The sequence below is a fragment of the Botryllus schlosseri genome, chromosome 1 (assembly GCF_051294905.1).
Source record: "Botryllus schlosseri isolate E-star chromosome 1, Bs_hap1, whole genome shotgun sequence".
In the NCBI taxonomy this organism is placed as follows: Eukaryota; Metazoa; Chordata; class Ascidiacea; order Stolidobranchia; family Styelidae; genus Botryllus; species Botryllus schlosseri.
Genome location: NC_137236.1, coordinates 22,739,232 through 22,756,182, shown reverse-complemented (window position 1 = coordinate 22,756,182; position 16,951 = coordinate 22,739,232). Strand labels below are relative to the sequence as shown.

The following is a 16,951-nucleotide window of genomic DNA, read 5'->3' as shown; positions in this document are numbered from 1 at the left end:
AACCTATGAAAAAATTTCGCGCTTGGCGCGACCAGGGCATGACTGCACACTGCACAGTTTCATGACATAATTCGGTTATCAATTTTGGAGCATAGTAATATAAGTCTTGTTTGTAATGTTACCTAATTCGCTTCGTTCCAATCGGACGACTAAAAATAGGTTATCAACATTCCAGTTGCCCACGCAATGGTTCGTAAATCTCATGTGTCCCTTTGGCCGAAAAAGTTGGCCACCCCTGATATCGATATAATTAGACATTACTTACAAATTACAATTCAGTTGCAGAGAGGAAGAAAATCGCAATATGCATTTTCGCGATGCAGTCAAAATTGATGCAATTTTTGGAATTATAACATGATATTGTGACAGAGAAAATGCATTGGCTGGTTTTGTTAAATTGTAAAATTGATGTAAATATAACCAAACGATGCTTCCCACCTGACAAAATTAAAAATATTTGTAGTGCAACTTAGCTGTTTGGGTCGAACAAATGATCAAGAAAGACTTTAAATACTAGACTAGACATATAAGCTATGGTATTGGATTACTTATTGAATTTCAATTATGACCAATGTCTACTAGTAGTAAGAGTGTGTGTGCTTGTAATCAGTATAGTGTGTATAATAAGAAAATCAGTAAGTTCAATGTCTGTATTAGTTGCTGACTCATACACATGTGGAAGAGCTTCTCTTGGATTTTTTATCTACATTTTAATTAGACAGGGTTGGATACATATAATATTTGAATGATTCATCCATATTATGATATTAGAGAGTCCATGTTATAAAAACTTATAAAATATGAAAAAGAGCGGATATTTAGCAAATCATTATTTCATGTTAATTGCATAGTGGATAATTCGAGCTGTGCCACAATGAAACAATTTTTCATGCCACGGTAAATCATATGCTTGCATATGTGTATTGGTTGTATGATAGTCATTCAACCGACAGTGTGGCATATGACTTTCGAAGTAAATTGGTAATACTGTTGGAGTCGGATTCGGAGTCGGTACGTTTAAAGACTCAGGAGTCGGAGTCGGTATGTTGAAAATGTGTGGAGTCGGAGTCGGCGCCGGAATGGGTGATAAAATTTACCGACTCCACAGCCCTGGTTCCTCCCGACCCTCCCGGTGGGGACCGATGAAGCGTTCGAGCTACAAATTTTGAACGTCCACAACTATTTTTGCAAAAGACCGATATTAATGTATTGTGCATATGTCCGGTAGGTAGAGCTTGTATCAAAGTGTTGAGCTAGCATAGAATCTGCTCCTATAGACTGAAGATTTGGGAGCCAGAGATCATTGTGTAATTTCTTAATCCATCGGTATCACAACTCCCATATTACTGTCGCGCAAAACGAACTGTCGAAAGAACATAACCATGGGAACCTGATTTTCACAAAACGTAAACATTTCAATGATTTTAATATTTATTGCTAATCATTGTGTCTTTTGACGTGTCTTTTGACGTTCCTTTCGAGATGACTCAGAAATCTTATAATATTTGAATAAACATGATTAAATAAGAGATGTTCTATCGTTGATATCACCCAAGGAAAGTTAATAAGGCCAATAAATTTAATCCTTCAAGTTATGTATGTAACGAAAAATTTTTGTTACTTATGGAACAGAAAATACACTGGATTCGGATTGATTCAGATATATTAATAGCGTACGGCATCGGGTATATAGTTGCTAGGACGAAATCAAAAGGGACTTGTTGGTTCAAGCCGGTGACAATAACGCATACTCAAGTCGTGCTATATTGGAAAGGTAAACTGCCACACATAGTCAGTAAATATAAATGTGGTACTAGGCAGGGACCAAGTCGCACCGTATTCCGAAAATCATCATGATTCTGGATAATCAAGGAGCACCGAAATAATGCTCCTTATATTTTGTCACAACACTGAATCTAGTTTTTGTTGCGCATAATTCCGCTGTCTCATCAAGGAATTCAAGTCTTAACGCAGATATGCTATAGTAGTCAGTGCACCAGACACCACACGGTCAGCTGGTTTTAAATACTTAAACCCACACCTAAAAGGTTCAAGCTAAACGAACGAACCGACCTGACCGTATTATAGTAATATCTCATTATATCGCGGCATCCTGAAATAGTTCAAATCAACTATACAGGTGGAAACCACAGACATATCGTCGCAGTGGAATCAAAGTATCTTATGTCCATTTTACACATTTTGGGAAAATTAACTTTGAGTGAAATTTTCATCTTCTCTCAGCCATATATTGGCCCCGATTAACTTTGATACACTGAGACAGACATAAGCATGGCTGAGATATGACCGAAAGAAATACAAAAATTTTAGAAAAGTAGATTTTTTTCAAGTTTTAAGAAGGGAGCTTAAAAATTTGAAAACTGGACATAAGATACTTTGATTCCACTGCGACGATATGATGATGTTGCTCGGACCGAAGCCTAATCCTCCAGCACTACATATTGGGTATTGTGTTTGGTTGTATTCAATGTCGCCTTCCATTAGGAATCAAGTGGCACATTATCTCATCTGTTCTTTGTTTTGAAAGAGCTGTAAATTATCTTCGCCATGAGTGGATGGTGTTCAATGGTAGCATGGCAGTCAATAATGTAAATATACTTATTAGCGCCCGCAACCTTAAATCATAAACTGAAATATCAGGTTAGAACGTCGAAATAAGCCAACCATCCCTTCTTCTGACTGCGTTGACGATGATGAGCACAACCAAGCCATTGATTGATTTCAGCAGCCAGTAAGTAAAATATTAGGCGACCCCCATATCGACTCAGCTCACCACATTAAAGATAGTGGAAGACGGGAAGAAAATAGCTAGCAGAGAAAGATAAAAAGCCCAAATTTCAGTAGCCGAGTTCGATTTTTCAGGAGCTGCCCACGAGCCACGACCCTGTATACGCACGTAGACCGATTGAATAAGGATAATATTACGTTTGGTCCTCTTTGTTACTATCGCGTAGTAGTTGTTACCTTGATACATATGACTATAGTAATTATTTCATATTCTGCTACCTATTTATGGATTAGGATTCCTTCATTAGTCCAGTTCATTCCACTGCAAGTGATAAGTTTCGTCAAACTTGCATCAGTCTAACGACGAAATGGCAGTTTATTAGTAAACTGAAGATTAAACTATTGGTAGGCCGTTTCCACTGATGCAAATTTCTCATGGTGGCTGACCCTCTATGACGACCGCCGTGCATCGTTATAGTTTTGTTCAGTATTTGTTCTATGATAAGCAAGAACTGTTTTGCAAACTGTTTCGGGTATGCATCTATCGGTTGATTTTCTGTCAAGTTTTACATATCCACTCCCTCCTAACGAACAAGCACAACAAATGGAGAACAGCCTGATCCAAATCATATTTTAGCCTATTGTCAGGAAATATCCATGCGCATCGCCATCGTCTTTCTCTATGGAAACACCATGGGACACAATTGCATTGTCATCACATTATCACTCGCCTATACCCCATCAACGAAGCATGATATACCAACGAAGGTTTTGTAAGTACAAAACAACTAGTCTGGCATGTGTTACCAAACCTACTTTAAAAATATTATTGTTGTTGGGAAAAGTTGTTAACGCTTCCTCCTCTGCGATCCCTTGCACGGTTCATTAGTCTTGAGATAAACTTCTTTGCATCTTTCTCATGACATATACTTGCATACTTGTACTGGTTAATTAGACGATCACCACATGATATAAAAGAAAGAATGAGATATACCGTACCGACTCAGCGAACTGAATTCAATCACCGAAAACCCCATCACGTGTTCATACTGACACTATCTTCCTAATCCTACATCCCGCACTCAATATGCGCCAACATTTGCGACATCTTATAGATTTGACAGTCACACCTCGTACATATGGATGGAATATATGAGACAGCAAATATTTCCCCATATTAATTGTGTCGTAAACTTCTGCAATTAACTGCAAGAAACCGACAACGTATTAGACGAATGCGTTGCAGGTCCGTTGTATAGGAGAATGTCAGTAAATTGTACCGTGCTTCTGGAAAAGACGCAACGCAAGTCAATGAAAAGAAATTTGCGATAGAATGCACAAACTGTCGCGCCTGGGTGATCTTTTGTTGGTTAAGAGGTCCCTGTAAAAACATAAACAATGCACTATTAATTATCACACACATTGCAAGAATACGAAAGACTCTAATACAGCTTTACATTACGAATAAAGTATGCCATGAAGTCCACTACGCCTATACTGGAGTGGTTCCGCTCACTTTTGACGGAGGAAACGGTTTTATCCGAATTAGGGGGACATCAGTTGTACGTTTCATGGTCATACGAAAATACGGTTCTGTTCCGCGTTTAATGAATAAAACTGCACTATACTGTTGTAATTGGCACTGATCGTGCGGAGTTTTACTTTCAGGTTGGCGTGTTATGCAGTATTTCGATATCGAACGATTCAAGAAACACTGTATATTGTATAGCACTTCTCCGCTACGCACTCGGCATCCACCACCCGGAGCACATATCCACCAATGCGCTACGCAAACTCACAAAAACAGTCCCATGCCGTTTGCTCGCTGCTGAACGACGCTTACGCTTAATTAATCGGTCATCTAGTGCGGTATCAAGACGATCAACCAGCCGCCGCCATCATCAACCACATTCCGACGGAGCCATGGCGCAGAGGTGGCTGGAACAGAACCACATGGCGCTCAACAATAGAGACCGAGCTAGCGCAACGCGGGCTATCGCTCGAAGACGCCCACGACCGCCCACGCTGGAGGCGCTTAATAAGGGCCCAAAACTGATTATCTTGATGTTCCTTTGTTTCCTGTTTTCTTTTGCCCTTTTATTTAATTGAAAGCCGATATATATATATATATATATATATATTACTGTGTAACACACACACAAATTGGGCCGAAAGCGTACGGTAATTCCTCAAACGCATCGAGGGCTGAATGGGCAATTTCCCTTCATAAAACGCCAAACAGTGGGAACTAGTGCTGTGCGGATCGACGAATTCCCTGGTCCACTCCAATACGATTGTGGAGAGTGCGGACATATCAGGAAAAGCAGGAATCTTGATCCAATCCAGCTCCGACCACAAATAACACTATTATGCCAATATCGACCCTGTATCTGGATAAATCCCACACCTTACACCCACGTACTCCGGGCGTATCTGAAAAAGTACGAATCTGGCACCAATTCGGATTCAGATTTATCAGCAAAATTATGAATCGACTCTGTTCTGGTTTTACCTAAAAATTTAAAAAAATCGTCCAAAAGCTTTAGGCAGGGCAGAAAATAATTTATGGGAAAGCGAACAATGCTGCCTGAAGGCTTAAGGCACAAGGCTCACTGTTTCTGTGGGCCCGTGCGTTGCGTTGCGGTCGTCGCTGAAAGAAGGTGTTACCATTGACGCAATGGTTTCAAAATACCAGCGAATATGAAGCCGACACGGCCTTATTAATTTAATGATTTCCCAAACAGAGTTCTTCAGTACATAACCTCTTTCTCCATATTCTGGACCACCAATTCCACCAGGGGCTTCTAGCACCCAACTTTGGAACCACAGGTTTATCATATTTCGATGCATCATCCTAATTTCTGTCTATGGTACTTGCTACTATGCTACCAATATAAACTCATTATATTAAGATATGTCGGTAGTATACTAGGCTTATACGCTCCATGACGCAATGCTTTCCCACTAGTCATCGGTGACACGTAAATATTTCCTCGTAATTTTATGGCGCCCTGTTATGACACTGAGGCAAGGAATTTCTGCCAACTCAAATGTGTATTGCCTGGTACGACAAAGGTGCGATATTACTATACGAAAACTCTATACTATGTCAGTATGGTAACATATTTTATAAGAATGCACTGGTAGGTTTGGAGAAACGTCATGGTATACTATCAATTTACTGTGAAAGAGAAATCACTACTGCCAAGTTTGGAAAATCTCTAGCATGAATAATGGCCCCAAGTTTAGACGTTACTATCAACCGGGATTCATCATCATGGCTTTTTGTGGTCTGGGAAACGGCGATCATAATCGGTACTTAAATCAATTCAACTGTGTGTTATCTAACCTAAGTGTGAAGAGCGTATTTTATCGTTATTAGGACATATCGATTTTCGGTACTCGATTCGAATTCGAGTGCTCGGGTCGGTCAAGTCCTAATTATAGGTTTATTTATGGTACTTCATTTGATAAATATATGCTTAAGGTGAGGAAGTCAATATTCACGGACTTTTCCTGTTCCGCTCGGGGTTCGCCGGCTCCGTTGCCTTCATGATTTCTTCTAAATTCGGTGGACGTGCCTTCGACAAAGGCGAGTCCCGAAGGCTGTAAAGCTCCTCTATTTCGTACATGATTTTATTCTTCCCCGTCGAAGATGTCAACTCCGTAGTCCGACTTCCGTGAATTGCGTGGTCAGCACCTTCAAATTGTAATCCGATTGCTCACAATTACACTCACTTTGCCTCCTTGAACTCAATCCTTACGCAAGTAATCGAAGACAAAATAAGGATTGCTATAAGATTGCCTTCATGTTACTCATTTGCCTGTTACGTCACCATTGATATGTCCCTTTTCCCACCCATTTTCATTCTTGCTACAAACTACAATCCCAGATAAAAATCCACGCCGATCACCGAATGCATATTTTCGATTTTAAGTAAGGAAATGGGACATAGCAAATAGTGCTTATTACAGGTATGGGGCCATAGGTAAATAAGGTACAATTAGCATGAATTCCACCACGACGGATATTGCTTCTCGTATTTCTGAGGACATTTGTATTGCTACAATTCACTTAGTACGGATATTGTAAGACGGTGGTACGAGTTATGCCAAATAACAGCTCGACTACGCTTTAAATCAGCAACTTCTCTGTTTTATTGATTGGGTGTGTGGAATTTTCATGTTTTATTTGACTGTTAGCATGAAATTTCAGATCTTTGCGCAGCGTGCATGTACATGTTCATTTACATCAGGGGCGGGCAACTTCTTCAGTCGGCGGGCCGGCTATGGAGAAAGGAAGTAATTGGCGGGCCGGATTCCTGAATCGATCAGTGTTGGGATGACTCGAGTCATGACTTGACTCGAGTCAGACTCGAGTCACTTTTTCGAATGACTTGACTTGACTCGAGTCACTTTCCAAAAATGACTTGACTTGACTTGACTCGGCGTTTCAGAAATGTGGATTGACTCGTGACTCGGAGCAAAATTTACGAGTCAATTTCAAGTCATCAATTAACGGTGTCGATAAAAAATGGCTTATCTTGCTTATATTCGGATTGTTCTCGATACGATGGTGTGAACTGCGAAAGCGAGTAATCACTTAATGATATTGCGTTTCACTTAGCCTCCATTGCTCGGTCACAAATAAAGTGACCGCAAGTGAGCGGAGCTCGTAAACTAACAGCAAAGTAATCTAATGGCACAGTTTAGATATCTTTTCTATATAATGCTTATTGTGACCGGTATCCACCTTAACGAAACCTCATGCTGTATGATTTGAATCAGATTTTAATGAAGTTATTAAGTTTATATTACTCCTCATCCATCAGATGTGTAGGTAGCTAGTACATTGCATCATATCAATTCGTTTTACCTTTCTCAGGTTTCCTATTCTCTATTTTGACTGATATAATTAGAGATTGACGCCATAAACATACAGTTACTTACGTAGTTTTGCAGTTCTACGTGTGCGTGAGCGATACGAAGGCTTTTTTGCGTATATATTTAACTCTATATTCGTCCCTCGATTACAAATAAATGGCAACTTTCAAACAGCTATCAAAATGCAATGACGCAATTATCGCCTCGTACTTCGAAAAATCAACTTGACTTGAATTGTGACTTGACTCGTGACTTGACTTGACTTGACTCGACTTGACTCGAGTCACCTCCAAAAATCGAGTGACTTGAATCGACTCGAGTCACCTTCGAAAATCGATTGACTTGACTTGACTCGAGTCAAAATGTGCAATGACTCGAGATGACTCGCGACTCGAAGGTAGTGACTTGATCCCACCACTGGAATCGATACATTAAACAATAATTATCTATGCATGGATTAATCGTATATAATTTACATTTTAAGTTTGAAGCATAAAACCAAAACAGTATTCAGAGAATTTATTAATGTAATATAATGGTAGATGAAAGTTATGAACAGGTTCCTCAAACTCTGGCTGCATGTGGCACGCAAAGAAACAATGAACTAAAGAAGAGATAAAATCAATATTATTTGTGTCCGAAAAAAAGAATGAATAACCTACCGCAGTCACTATAATTTGACGTATTGGGCAAGTAGTGGAGAATTGCAGCAGATTGTGACCGCGGGCGGTGTGTTGCGCCTCCCTGCATGGTATAATTTATTGTATACGAACAAGGGTTGGGATTTTTTTTCCAAAATTACCAAGATATCATTTCAATACGGTTGAGTACATGCGTAAAGGCCGGTATTGAAAGCCTTTTCGCGTTCACGAACGTGCGCGTAACCTTCACTCTCGCCCTTTACTCAACACACACGATAAAGAATAACAGGCACTGATTTGACGTAATAAGCAAGTAGTTTGCGATTGCGCCAGACTGTGGCCGCGGGTCACATTATCATGTACGAACTAAAATTCACCGCGGGCCGCTCAAAATCACGTCGCGGGCCGGATCCGGCCGCGGCCGTATGTTGCCTGTCTCTAATTTACATACTTCTCGACTAGCCACAACATTTTTGCGCTTCGCACAATAATCAAGCATCAAACATGATAAATTACGATACTATTTGAATCAAAGAAGAGTGGTGATTATCATCCGTCTTCTAAAATGCAATATTATCTGCTGATGACTAGATATAATGCAGGACAGTAATATTCTCAATCACATTATTGCATCGAATATAGCGACCATGCGCGGGAATAGCTCGTTGCGCTACGCCGCGAAATGATCAGGATGTGCAAATGGAAAGTGTAGTTTACAAATCCGCCGTTTCTAACACCGTCAGTTGATGCAACGACCATTACGTCTCTTTCCTATGTTCAGTTTATGTCATATTCGTCATAAAATCAAATCTAATCATTGTTTTACAGAGAAATCAATTATGTATGCCATATAGTCGATGAAAAGGGACTGTGTCTTACGATACCACGGTGGTCAGTAGTTACGAAAATATAAGTAGGGTAGGCATAATTCGTTCTTCATTTTGTATGCTGGTGCTCAACGGACGACGTTCAGCGTATAGCAGTGGTTCTCCACTGGGGGTACGTGAAGCTCTTGCAGGGGGTCTACGAAACCTTCTAATATGCGAAATGGTTGACAACCTTATTTGTATTAGAGATATTACGACGCAGTTTCGTTTCATAACTGTTCACTTGAAATTTCAGGACTCACATAGAGAGAATGATCGTCTGAGATGAAATGTTCTACTGAGCAAACTCATTCTATTAGCCCAGTGGTTCTCGAAACATCTTCCAGTATCAACGCAATTACTCCTAATACGGCAGGGCCGGCCAACCCGTGGCCCGCGAGAAGGTTTTGAGTGGCCCGCGAGGTAATTTCCGAAATTAGTAATAATATCAAAAATGGATTGCACAGATTGTGAACTTACAAGGCCAACCAAAAATTTGATTAGTCGTGCCGCAACACTTGAGATGTGATGACTAAAATATCAGTTCCGACGCATTGGCATTTCATATAGGTAGATCTTCGTACACTACAACAAAGCAGAATAACTTGCGATAGATTTATCAAAAGTAAAAAATTTCTACAGGCTTCGCGCAACATGTTGTCACTCGATTTCTTACTTTTAATATTGTTACCCCTTTGTGAAAATGAAAGAACGCCTAATGCAGGGGTTCTCAACCCTCGGCCTGCGGTTCGCATGCGGCCCGCAGACGATTATTTTGCAGCCCCCGACTTCCTTCATTATGGCCGCAATTACTACTGGCACGGTATTGGAATGGTAAACCGATGTGTCATATTTGTCGAAGAACAGTTGTTGTAACGAAGCGTAGAAGCGTGTGCTACTACAACAGTTTCTTGCGGGGTTATATATATCGCCTGATATTATAAAAACGTTGGTAGCTAGGTGTCAAGTCCAGCAATTCATACTTCGAGTCTTTGTTAAAATTGCCGAAGAACTCACAGACGCATTGTTCAAAATATCTTGGAATATCGCTGAACTCAAGAAATCTGCTAATGACTTCAATAAAACTTTAACGTACTGTGCAAATATCCAATGTTTCCTGTTTTAGTTAACAACATCACCTGATAAAGTTCGAAGTTGTCTGATTCAACAGTTACCGAAAGAGTAAGAGCAATGTCAGTCGATCTCCTATAGCATATTCCGAAACACGTTGCCGCCTAAACTACTTCAACCTAACATTGGACGAATCCACCGAGTCCGCACACATCGCATAGCTAATTATCTAGGTGTATTTTACCAGACTGAACATATTTCCCAGAGGAAATGCTGACAGGGCAAATGTGGGGAGGGCATCAGCGAAGACATCAACTTGACAAAGCTGACTTCTTTTACTATTGGTGCAAGGCTCCAGCCATGGAAGGAAAGGAGAAGGGTTGATTGGTTTGCTTGGAAATAACCCCGAACGCCAGACTTCTCATATCACTGAAAACTCAAAGTGATAATGGCCTCTGTAACGAAAAAGTTTCCGTAATTTTATACTTGCTAGCTCCCGCATTGAAACCGAGAGTTCAGTTCTCTGGTGGAAGGGTTTGAATGGCATATACAGATTTGGGAACGAATGCAATGCATTTCCCATGGAGAGATTTACTTGCGCCGCTAGAAGATACATATTCTCACGAGAAGCAGCAACTGCAAACCTACGAACGCTGTCCATTAATGCTTTAGAGTGCATAAAAATGTACTAAATGCCCGTATACGACCGGTAAATAGGCTACAGTAGCCTAAATTCATTAGTAGCGCGCAAATACTTGGTAATAATGTTCTGCGGCCCGCAACGTATTTTGCAGTTAATCGAAATTTATGTCCAGGCGCCGAATAGTCTGGTCCTTGCAAACTGAGCCTAACGATATACAGCAGGTCCGCAATATAGTCAAGTGACGATATTATTGAGCTATGAACCTCGAAAACTTTTCGCGCTTCGCGTTGCTAGTGGATCGAGCAATATTTCGTCAATCGAATGTGACCCGTTGGCTGAAAAGGTTGGCCGCCCCTGTAATACGGTATTGTTAAATGTTAATTTAGCTATATAGCTCTCTTATCGCAACGTCTCCGTTTTGTTTAACGATTCCTTATTCTTTGATGTGTTCTGGTTTCCCGATATGCTCGAGTTTAGACTGTTACTATTTGGATTATCGGTTTTCGTCTGGACTCTGATTTAGGAGAAGCCCGCTGCGTAGTGCACTTTTGAAGCGTGTTTCACTCACCGCAACTGTTTTGAACAGAAACAAGAACAAGGAAAGGTACATTAAACGACGAAACTGGGTCTGTAACTTTGCGTGGAACAATGAATTTGTTTTCTCAGATGTAAATGGAAAAGCGATGGGTATTTGTCGAAGAACAGTTGTCGTAACGAAGCTTAGAAGCTTAAAATGATACCACGACAATTCCATCCGGAGGTAAAAAATACATATTCGCGAGATATTAAAAAAAAACGTTGCTAGCTATGTACCAAGTCCTGTAATCCATACTTCGAGTCATTGTTAAAAAATTTTTAAATTTTTAAAAATTGCTTGGAATCTCGCTAAAGCCAATAAAACTGATAGAGAAGGTGTGATTTTAATAGAACCTTAGCACACTGCGCGAATTTTCGCTGTTTCCATACCTTGCAGCAAGTACAACAATACGTGACAGATGTCGAAGTACAGTTGTCTGATTAAACCGTGTCCCAAAGAGTAACAGCAATGTCAGTCGATCTTTTATCGCAGTTTCTGAAACATGTCGCCCTCGAAGCTACTTTATCCTAGCATCGGATGAATCCGCTGACTTCACAGACCTTGCATGGGTGCATTCTATTTTACTGGACATATTTGCAGAGGGGTTGTTTGGCAGGGCAAACGTGGGGAGGAGGCCAGCGAAAAACATCAACTTGACGAAGATGATTTCTGTAACTATTGGTGCAGGGCTCCAGCCATGGTAGGAAAGGAGAAATAGTTGATTGGTTTGCACAGAAATGATCCCGAATCGCCAGAATTCTCATATCACTTTATTTTGCATGAGAGGTGTAGAGATCAATGTGATAAAGGCCTCTATTACGAAAACAGTTACAGTAATGCGACTTGTACGTACATAAAGTAAAGTGACATTGTTCTGCTGCCCGCAGCATCTATAGTTGTTGAAATGCAGCCCGTTATACATGGGAAGTTGAGAACCCTTGTATTAGCCAATAGCTTTCCGATGCCAACAAATTGCTGCCTACAGATGATTCGTTGGGGTTTTCACAAAAATTGTTTGCAAAATTCAATTTTCTCTTGTAACCGCTATTCCTGAGTAACTTCAATATGAGCTGCTAGATATAAATGCCTAGGCTGGACGTTTTATGTTCTGTTTCTCAATTTTGGTGCCATATCATACCCAAAATTGTCGTCTGATGCGTTGCGGTTAACTATTAGATTCGTTCGAATCAAATCGACGACGTGGATTTCAAGCACGACCACGTATTTCAAGAATTGCAGCTACAGAATTCGCTGCAGAATGTCTTCGCAATTTTCCATAAATAGCATGTTATTATCAAGAAAATTCATTTTGTTGATCTTTATCTGTACCCTACAGTTGATATTCACACAAGACAAATGCAGGTTTTACTATATTTGAGGTAAATTTGAACTGAAACATGTTGGAGAGGGGGGTCCTTGGGGGGGGGGGGTCCGCGATGACAAAAAAGGTTAATAACCTCTGGCCTATGGTATATTTGTGTGCAAAGCATGTTACCGGCACCAATTCATCTTCAGCAGTCGTTGTACATCAGTAACATACGCCGATACTCGATGTACCTAAACCTCCTTGATATCGTAAGACATTATTCTTCCACGCTCATACCAAATGACAATTATCTAAAATTTAGTTTATTCCGTGACCGGGCCGAGAAATCGCAAGACTGAATAAAGCCGTGCCAGAAATTTCGCTAAGGGTTAAGAAGTGTAGAGTCACCATAACATCACAGAGACAAGTATAGATGTATATACTTTTTGTGAAAATCTGTACACTGCAGTTCGAATGTAAAGGTTGCTGGGGGAAAGGACCGCTGCCAAAATGTTTCTACACTTTCAACATTAATTTGAGACCGCCTCATAATTTAAGCGCGGAGAGCCTCTTGTTTTATGTCCACGACAACAATTTTAGCTCATTATCTCGTGGCACACCCTGAGCAGTCCAATCCGGTTTGGATGAATAAATGAAGCGGATGTTGTAAGAACGTCACGATTACGTTGTCATGATTTTTTTGAAGCATGCAGAAACGACCCATCACCCCTCCGCGTGAGAAAATCACATAGGCCTTTTCGCAAATATGGCCCGTACCTTAATTGCTGGGGCATATTATAAGTGGACAACAAACCAGAAATATCTATGTTTCAGTTCACTAACGAAATTTTTAAACACGAAAGAGAAATCCCCAGATTGCTTCAGGCCAGTGGTTCCCTAACTTAATATTTCCGCAGCATAATTTCTGGTGTACAAATATTCCGTGACCGCGATTGGAGATCAAATGTCTTACCCGCATCATCAGGATTCCATTCCATCGTGGAACTTTACGCATCGTAATGACTCACCTGATGGCCTCTCGAAGAATGGATTGCTCAGCATATCCTCGGGACGGGGGCGGTTACGCGGGCTGCGAATTAGGATTAGCTTGATAAGTGTAATCAATTCCGTTCTCTTTGTGGTGTATGGTTTCTCGAAAACAACAATATGGGAAAGGTCAAGTCCTTTGTGGTCGATTATATTCGTACGCCATCTGTTTTGATCGGGACCAAAAGGGTGATATCCGTTAGAAAAAAGAAGGCTGAGGACGATGCCTATTGAATAAGCATCTGAGTAAAAAGAGGCCGTGGGATACTTTTGTAACATTTCCGGTGCTTGGAATCCTTCACTTCCCATTCCCCGCGAGGTGATGTTGGCTACGGATTGATCTTCCTTCATCTGCTTGCTAATACCGAAATCCGCGACCCGAAGATATTCACCACACTTCGTCAGAAGTATATTTTCCAGTTTGATATCGCGATGTAAGATATTTTGCTTGTGAATATACGCAACACCCTCCACGAGTTGTTTCGCGTAAGACCAATTTCTTACGAAGTCAAATTTTTTTCCTTTGCATCCGTCGATGTAATCTTTCAGCGTTTGGGGACAAAATTCCATGACAATGTATATATAAGGTGTCAAGTTCTGAGGATAAACGCCCGCGTCATAAACGAGAATCACATTCGAATGTTGTCCGAGCTTCAATAGGAATTCCACTTCTTTAAAATTTGCTTCGTTTTCAGAAATCAATTTGATCGCCATGTCACGCCATCCATTCAAGAATTTTTTCTTCCCTCTGAAGATCATTGCGCCCTTTTTAATAGGGTTGTTCATCTGTATCTTGATTGTGTCTGACAGCTGGACCCAACCTAATCAAAACATTAAATCGATATTCAGTTGCATTTGTATGTGTATATTTACTAATTAAATTTAATCAACTAATGTTATTAAAAATTTAGTTAATGTTATTGTTGCCACATCCCCAACGTCTTCGGCTTGCTTTCAGATGAAACCCAGAACCAAAAGAAACTTTTCGATGGTAGAAGTGACTATTCCGTTTGTAATAGGCAAGAGGGTACCGTGATACGCATATAAGCAACCGTCTTATTAGTTTGTAAAAATATGAATCATTTCAACATATTCGCGCCCAATCATATTCTTAACACCTGGATGTTGTCTGGGAAACGGCTACGAACTAAGAGTCAACAAATAATAAAAGCTCATGGACTCTCAGAAATACACATACCGTTATGAGCTCGGAAGGGTTATTTTTACCATTCCCAGATATCACGTCCACCATTCAAATGACGTCATACTGATATTTCTTTAAGGCGTGTTAGAAAATAGATTGCTAATCCACGAATGGATACGAAACATGTGACTGAATGATTGGGCTACCGGACACCTCTAGCAATTTCCGTTTCTCACGTAAACAGATATAGAAATGCCATGGAATTTAGAAGAACTTATTTCACAAGAAAGCGACTTCCTCGCCGATTCGGTAAATATAAATAATTGTATTGTCTGCGAGTATAGATGAAAATTTCCTTATTGGCTAGGAATGTGGGGAAACTCTTTCACGCAATTTAATATTTAATCACTGGGGCGCAGGGTTGAGTGGTAGCGTATAGTGGTACAATCCGCAGCTACATCACCAATAGGTTGCGCGTTCGAGTCCAAACGGGGTCGTCTCCGGATTCCTACCTAAGTATTGGAGGTTTATCTAGGCTCCTCCAGGCCATCTCATGCGCGTAAACGGTGTCTTACAAAAAGCCTAGAAGTGGGCCGTGCTGCAAGTCGGCAGTTACGGAATGAAAATGGAGAATATTGGCCTAGTGTAAATGACCATAGCAATCGACAAACACCATGAATACCCCAAACATAACAAACAAAGCAGGGGCGGAGCGGGTTATTGATTCCGTATCTGGGGCACTGTAGCTTCAGGAAATCGCTGTAGAGGTTAACACTCTGCATTTATCTGGACTATTGGAGCAATTTGTCATTGTATTGCACCGCTCTAATTCCTATATTTTCGAATGTTCGGGCTATTTTGGGGAGTCCCAGCGCCCTGACCAATTCCAATATTCATGACAGAAACAGACACTAGCATTTATTTGGACTAGCTTTCATACGTTTCTGCACTCTGATTTCCAGCTATGGATTTTACCATATTTGCTCACGAAACAAACAAAATATCAAACCTTATTCGGTTGCCCAACAACGCGGTCACGTGTTTCAGTGTTTCGCGTGTATACGTCAGTTTTCTATGATGATGTGAGTTTGTCGACAAGGTGCCTGTAAGTTTTTCCGATGCAGCCAACCAATGCAATCGTCGCATTAAAACGGCGAAGATTTAATCAATGGTAGGAGAACACGAATATCAACATCAAACGATTGCTACAGCTCGATACAGTGGAAGAAATGCCTTGGAATTCTTATCTATAAGCAGTTGTTTATGAATTGATTCAAGATTGCCACTCATCAATTTTGTTTCTCTCAACACAGGAGTCATTTTGAGTCATCTGAAATTTATGTCAAGATATCAGAGTTATAACAAAATCGAGCTTCGTTACCTCCTCTGACCATTTATTCATGCGAGTTAACGTGCTTTATTTGCATTGAACTCTGGAACGCGACGGCAAAAATTTGATTTGAAAGATTTCGGAATAATTGTGTCGAATTCCTACAACTATATTAGCATTTCATTCCGTGCCCCAGTGGTATAGTCAAAACTCAAAAATTAAAATCCAACTGGTGCCATTCGTAACATTAGTCATATCGATATTACTTTAGCGGACGTGTTATCATAGGATGTTCCTAGGTGTCTGAGGTCATTTATTTGATCCAGTAGGCATATAAGCCCTCATTCCAAATAATAAAGATTCAAGGAGGGTCGTTGATCTCATGAACAATGTTTCACAACGTATACCATTAATATCATATGCAACGTAAAGCTTACTACGCCATTGCAGCGGAATATATTGTAATGATCTCTATCCGGCCCAGTTCATCACCAAGCACATGGTGATGATCGAAACGAGTTATCTTATAATCCAGAAAAACAAAATCTTTTCAAGTAAAATTATCGAAAACCAGTGTAATATTGAACGCTTGGATGATTATATTAGATTATGTTGGAAGTTATTTTTGCTCTAAAAGAATTTTGAGCACAGATGTTGACATTACCGGAAGTTACTTTCATTTCAATAACAAGTT

At 40.3% G+C, this 16,951-nt stretch overlaps 1 protein-coding gene across 12 annotated transcripts in view; it reads right to left on the bottom strand.

The window, feature by feature from the left end:
- Positions 1–3,358: 3,358 nt before the first annotated feature.
- Positions 3,359–16,951, bottom strand: part of LOC145434058 (uncharacterized) — a 148,710-nt gene continuing 135,117 nt past the window's right edge. For 6 of the 12 annotated variants that reach the window (XM_080311417.1, XM_080311424.1, XM_080311376.1 and 3 more), the window contains 3 exons: positions 13,765–14,604; positions 6,256–6,448; positions 3,359–4,129 (listed from right to left, as the gene is read on the bottom strand). In XM_080311417.1, coding sequence (XP_080167543.1) covers positions 4,057–4,129; positions 6,256–6,448; positions 13,765–14,604 — 1,106 coding nt within the window. In that variant the 3' untranslated portion in view covers positions 3,359–4,056. The remainder of the gene's footprint in view (positions 4,130–6,255; positions 6,449–13,764; positions 14,605–16,951) is intronic. The other 6 variants (XM_080311399.1, XM_080311410.1, XM_080311405.1 and 3 more) reach the window with 2 other exon arrangements.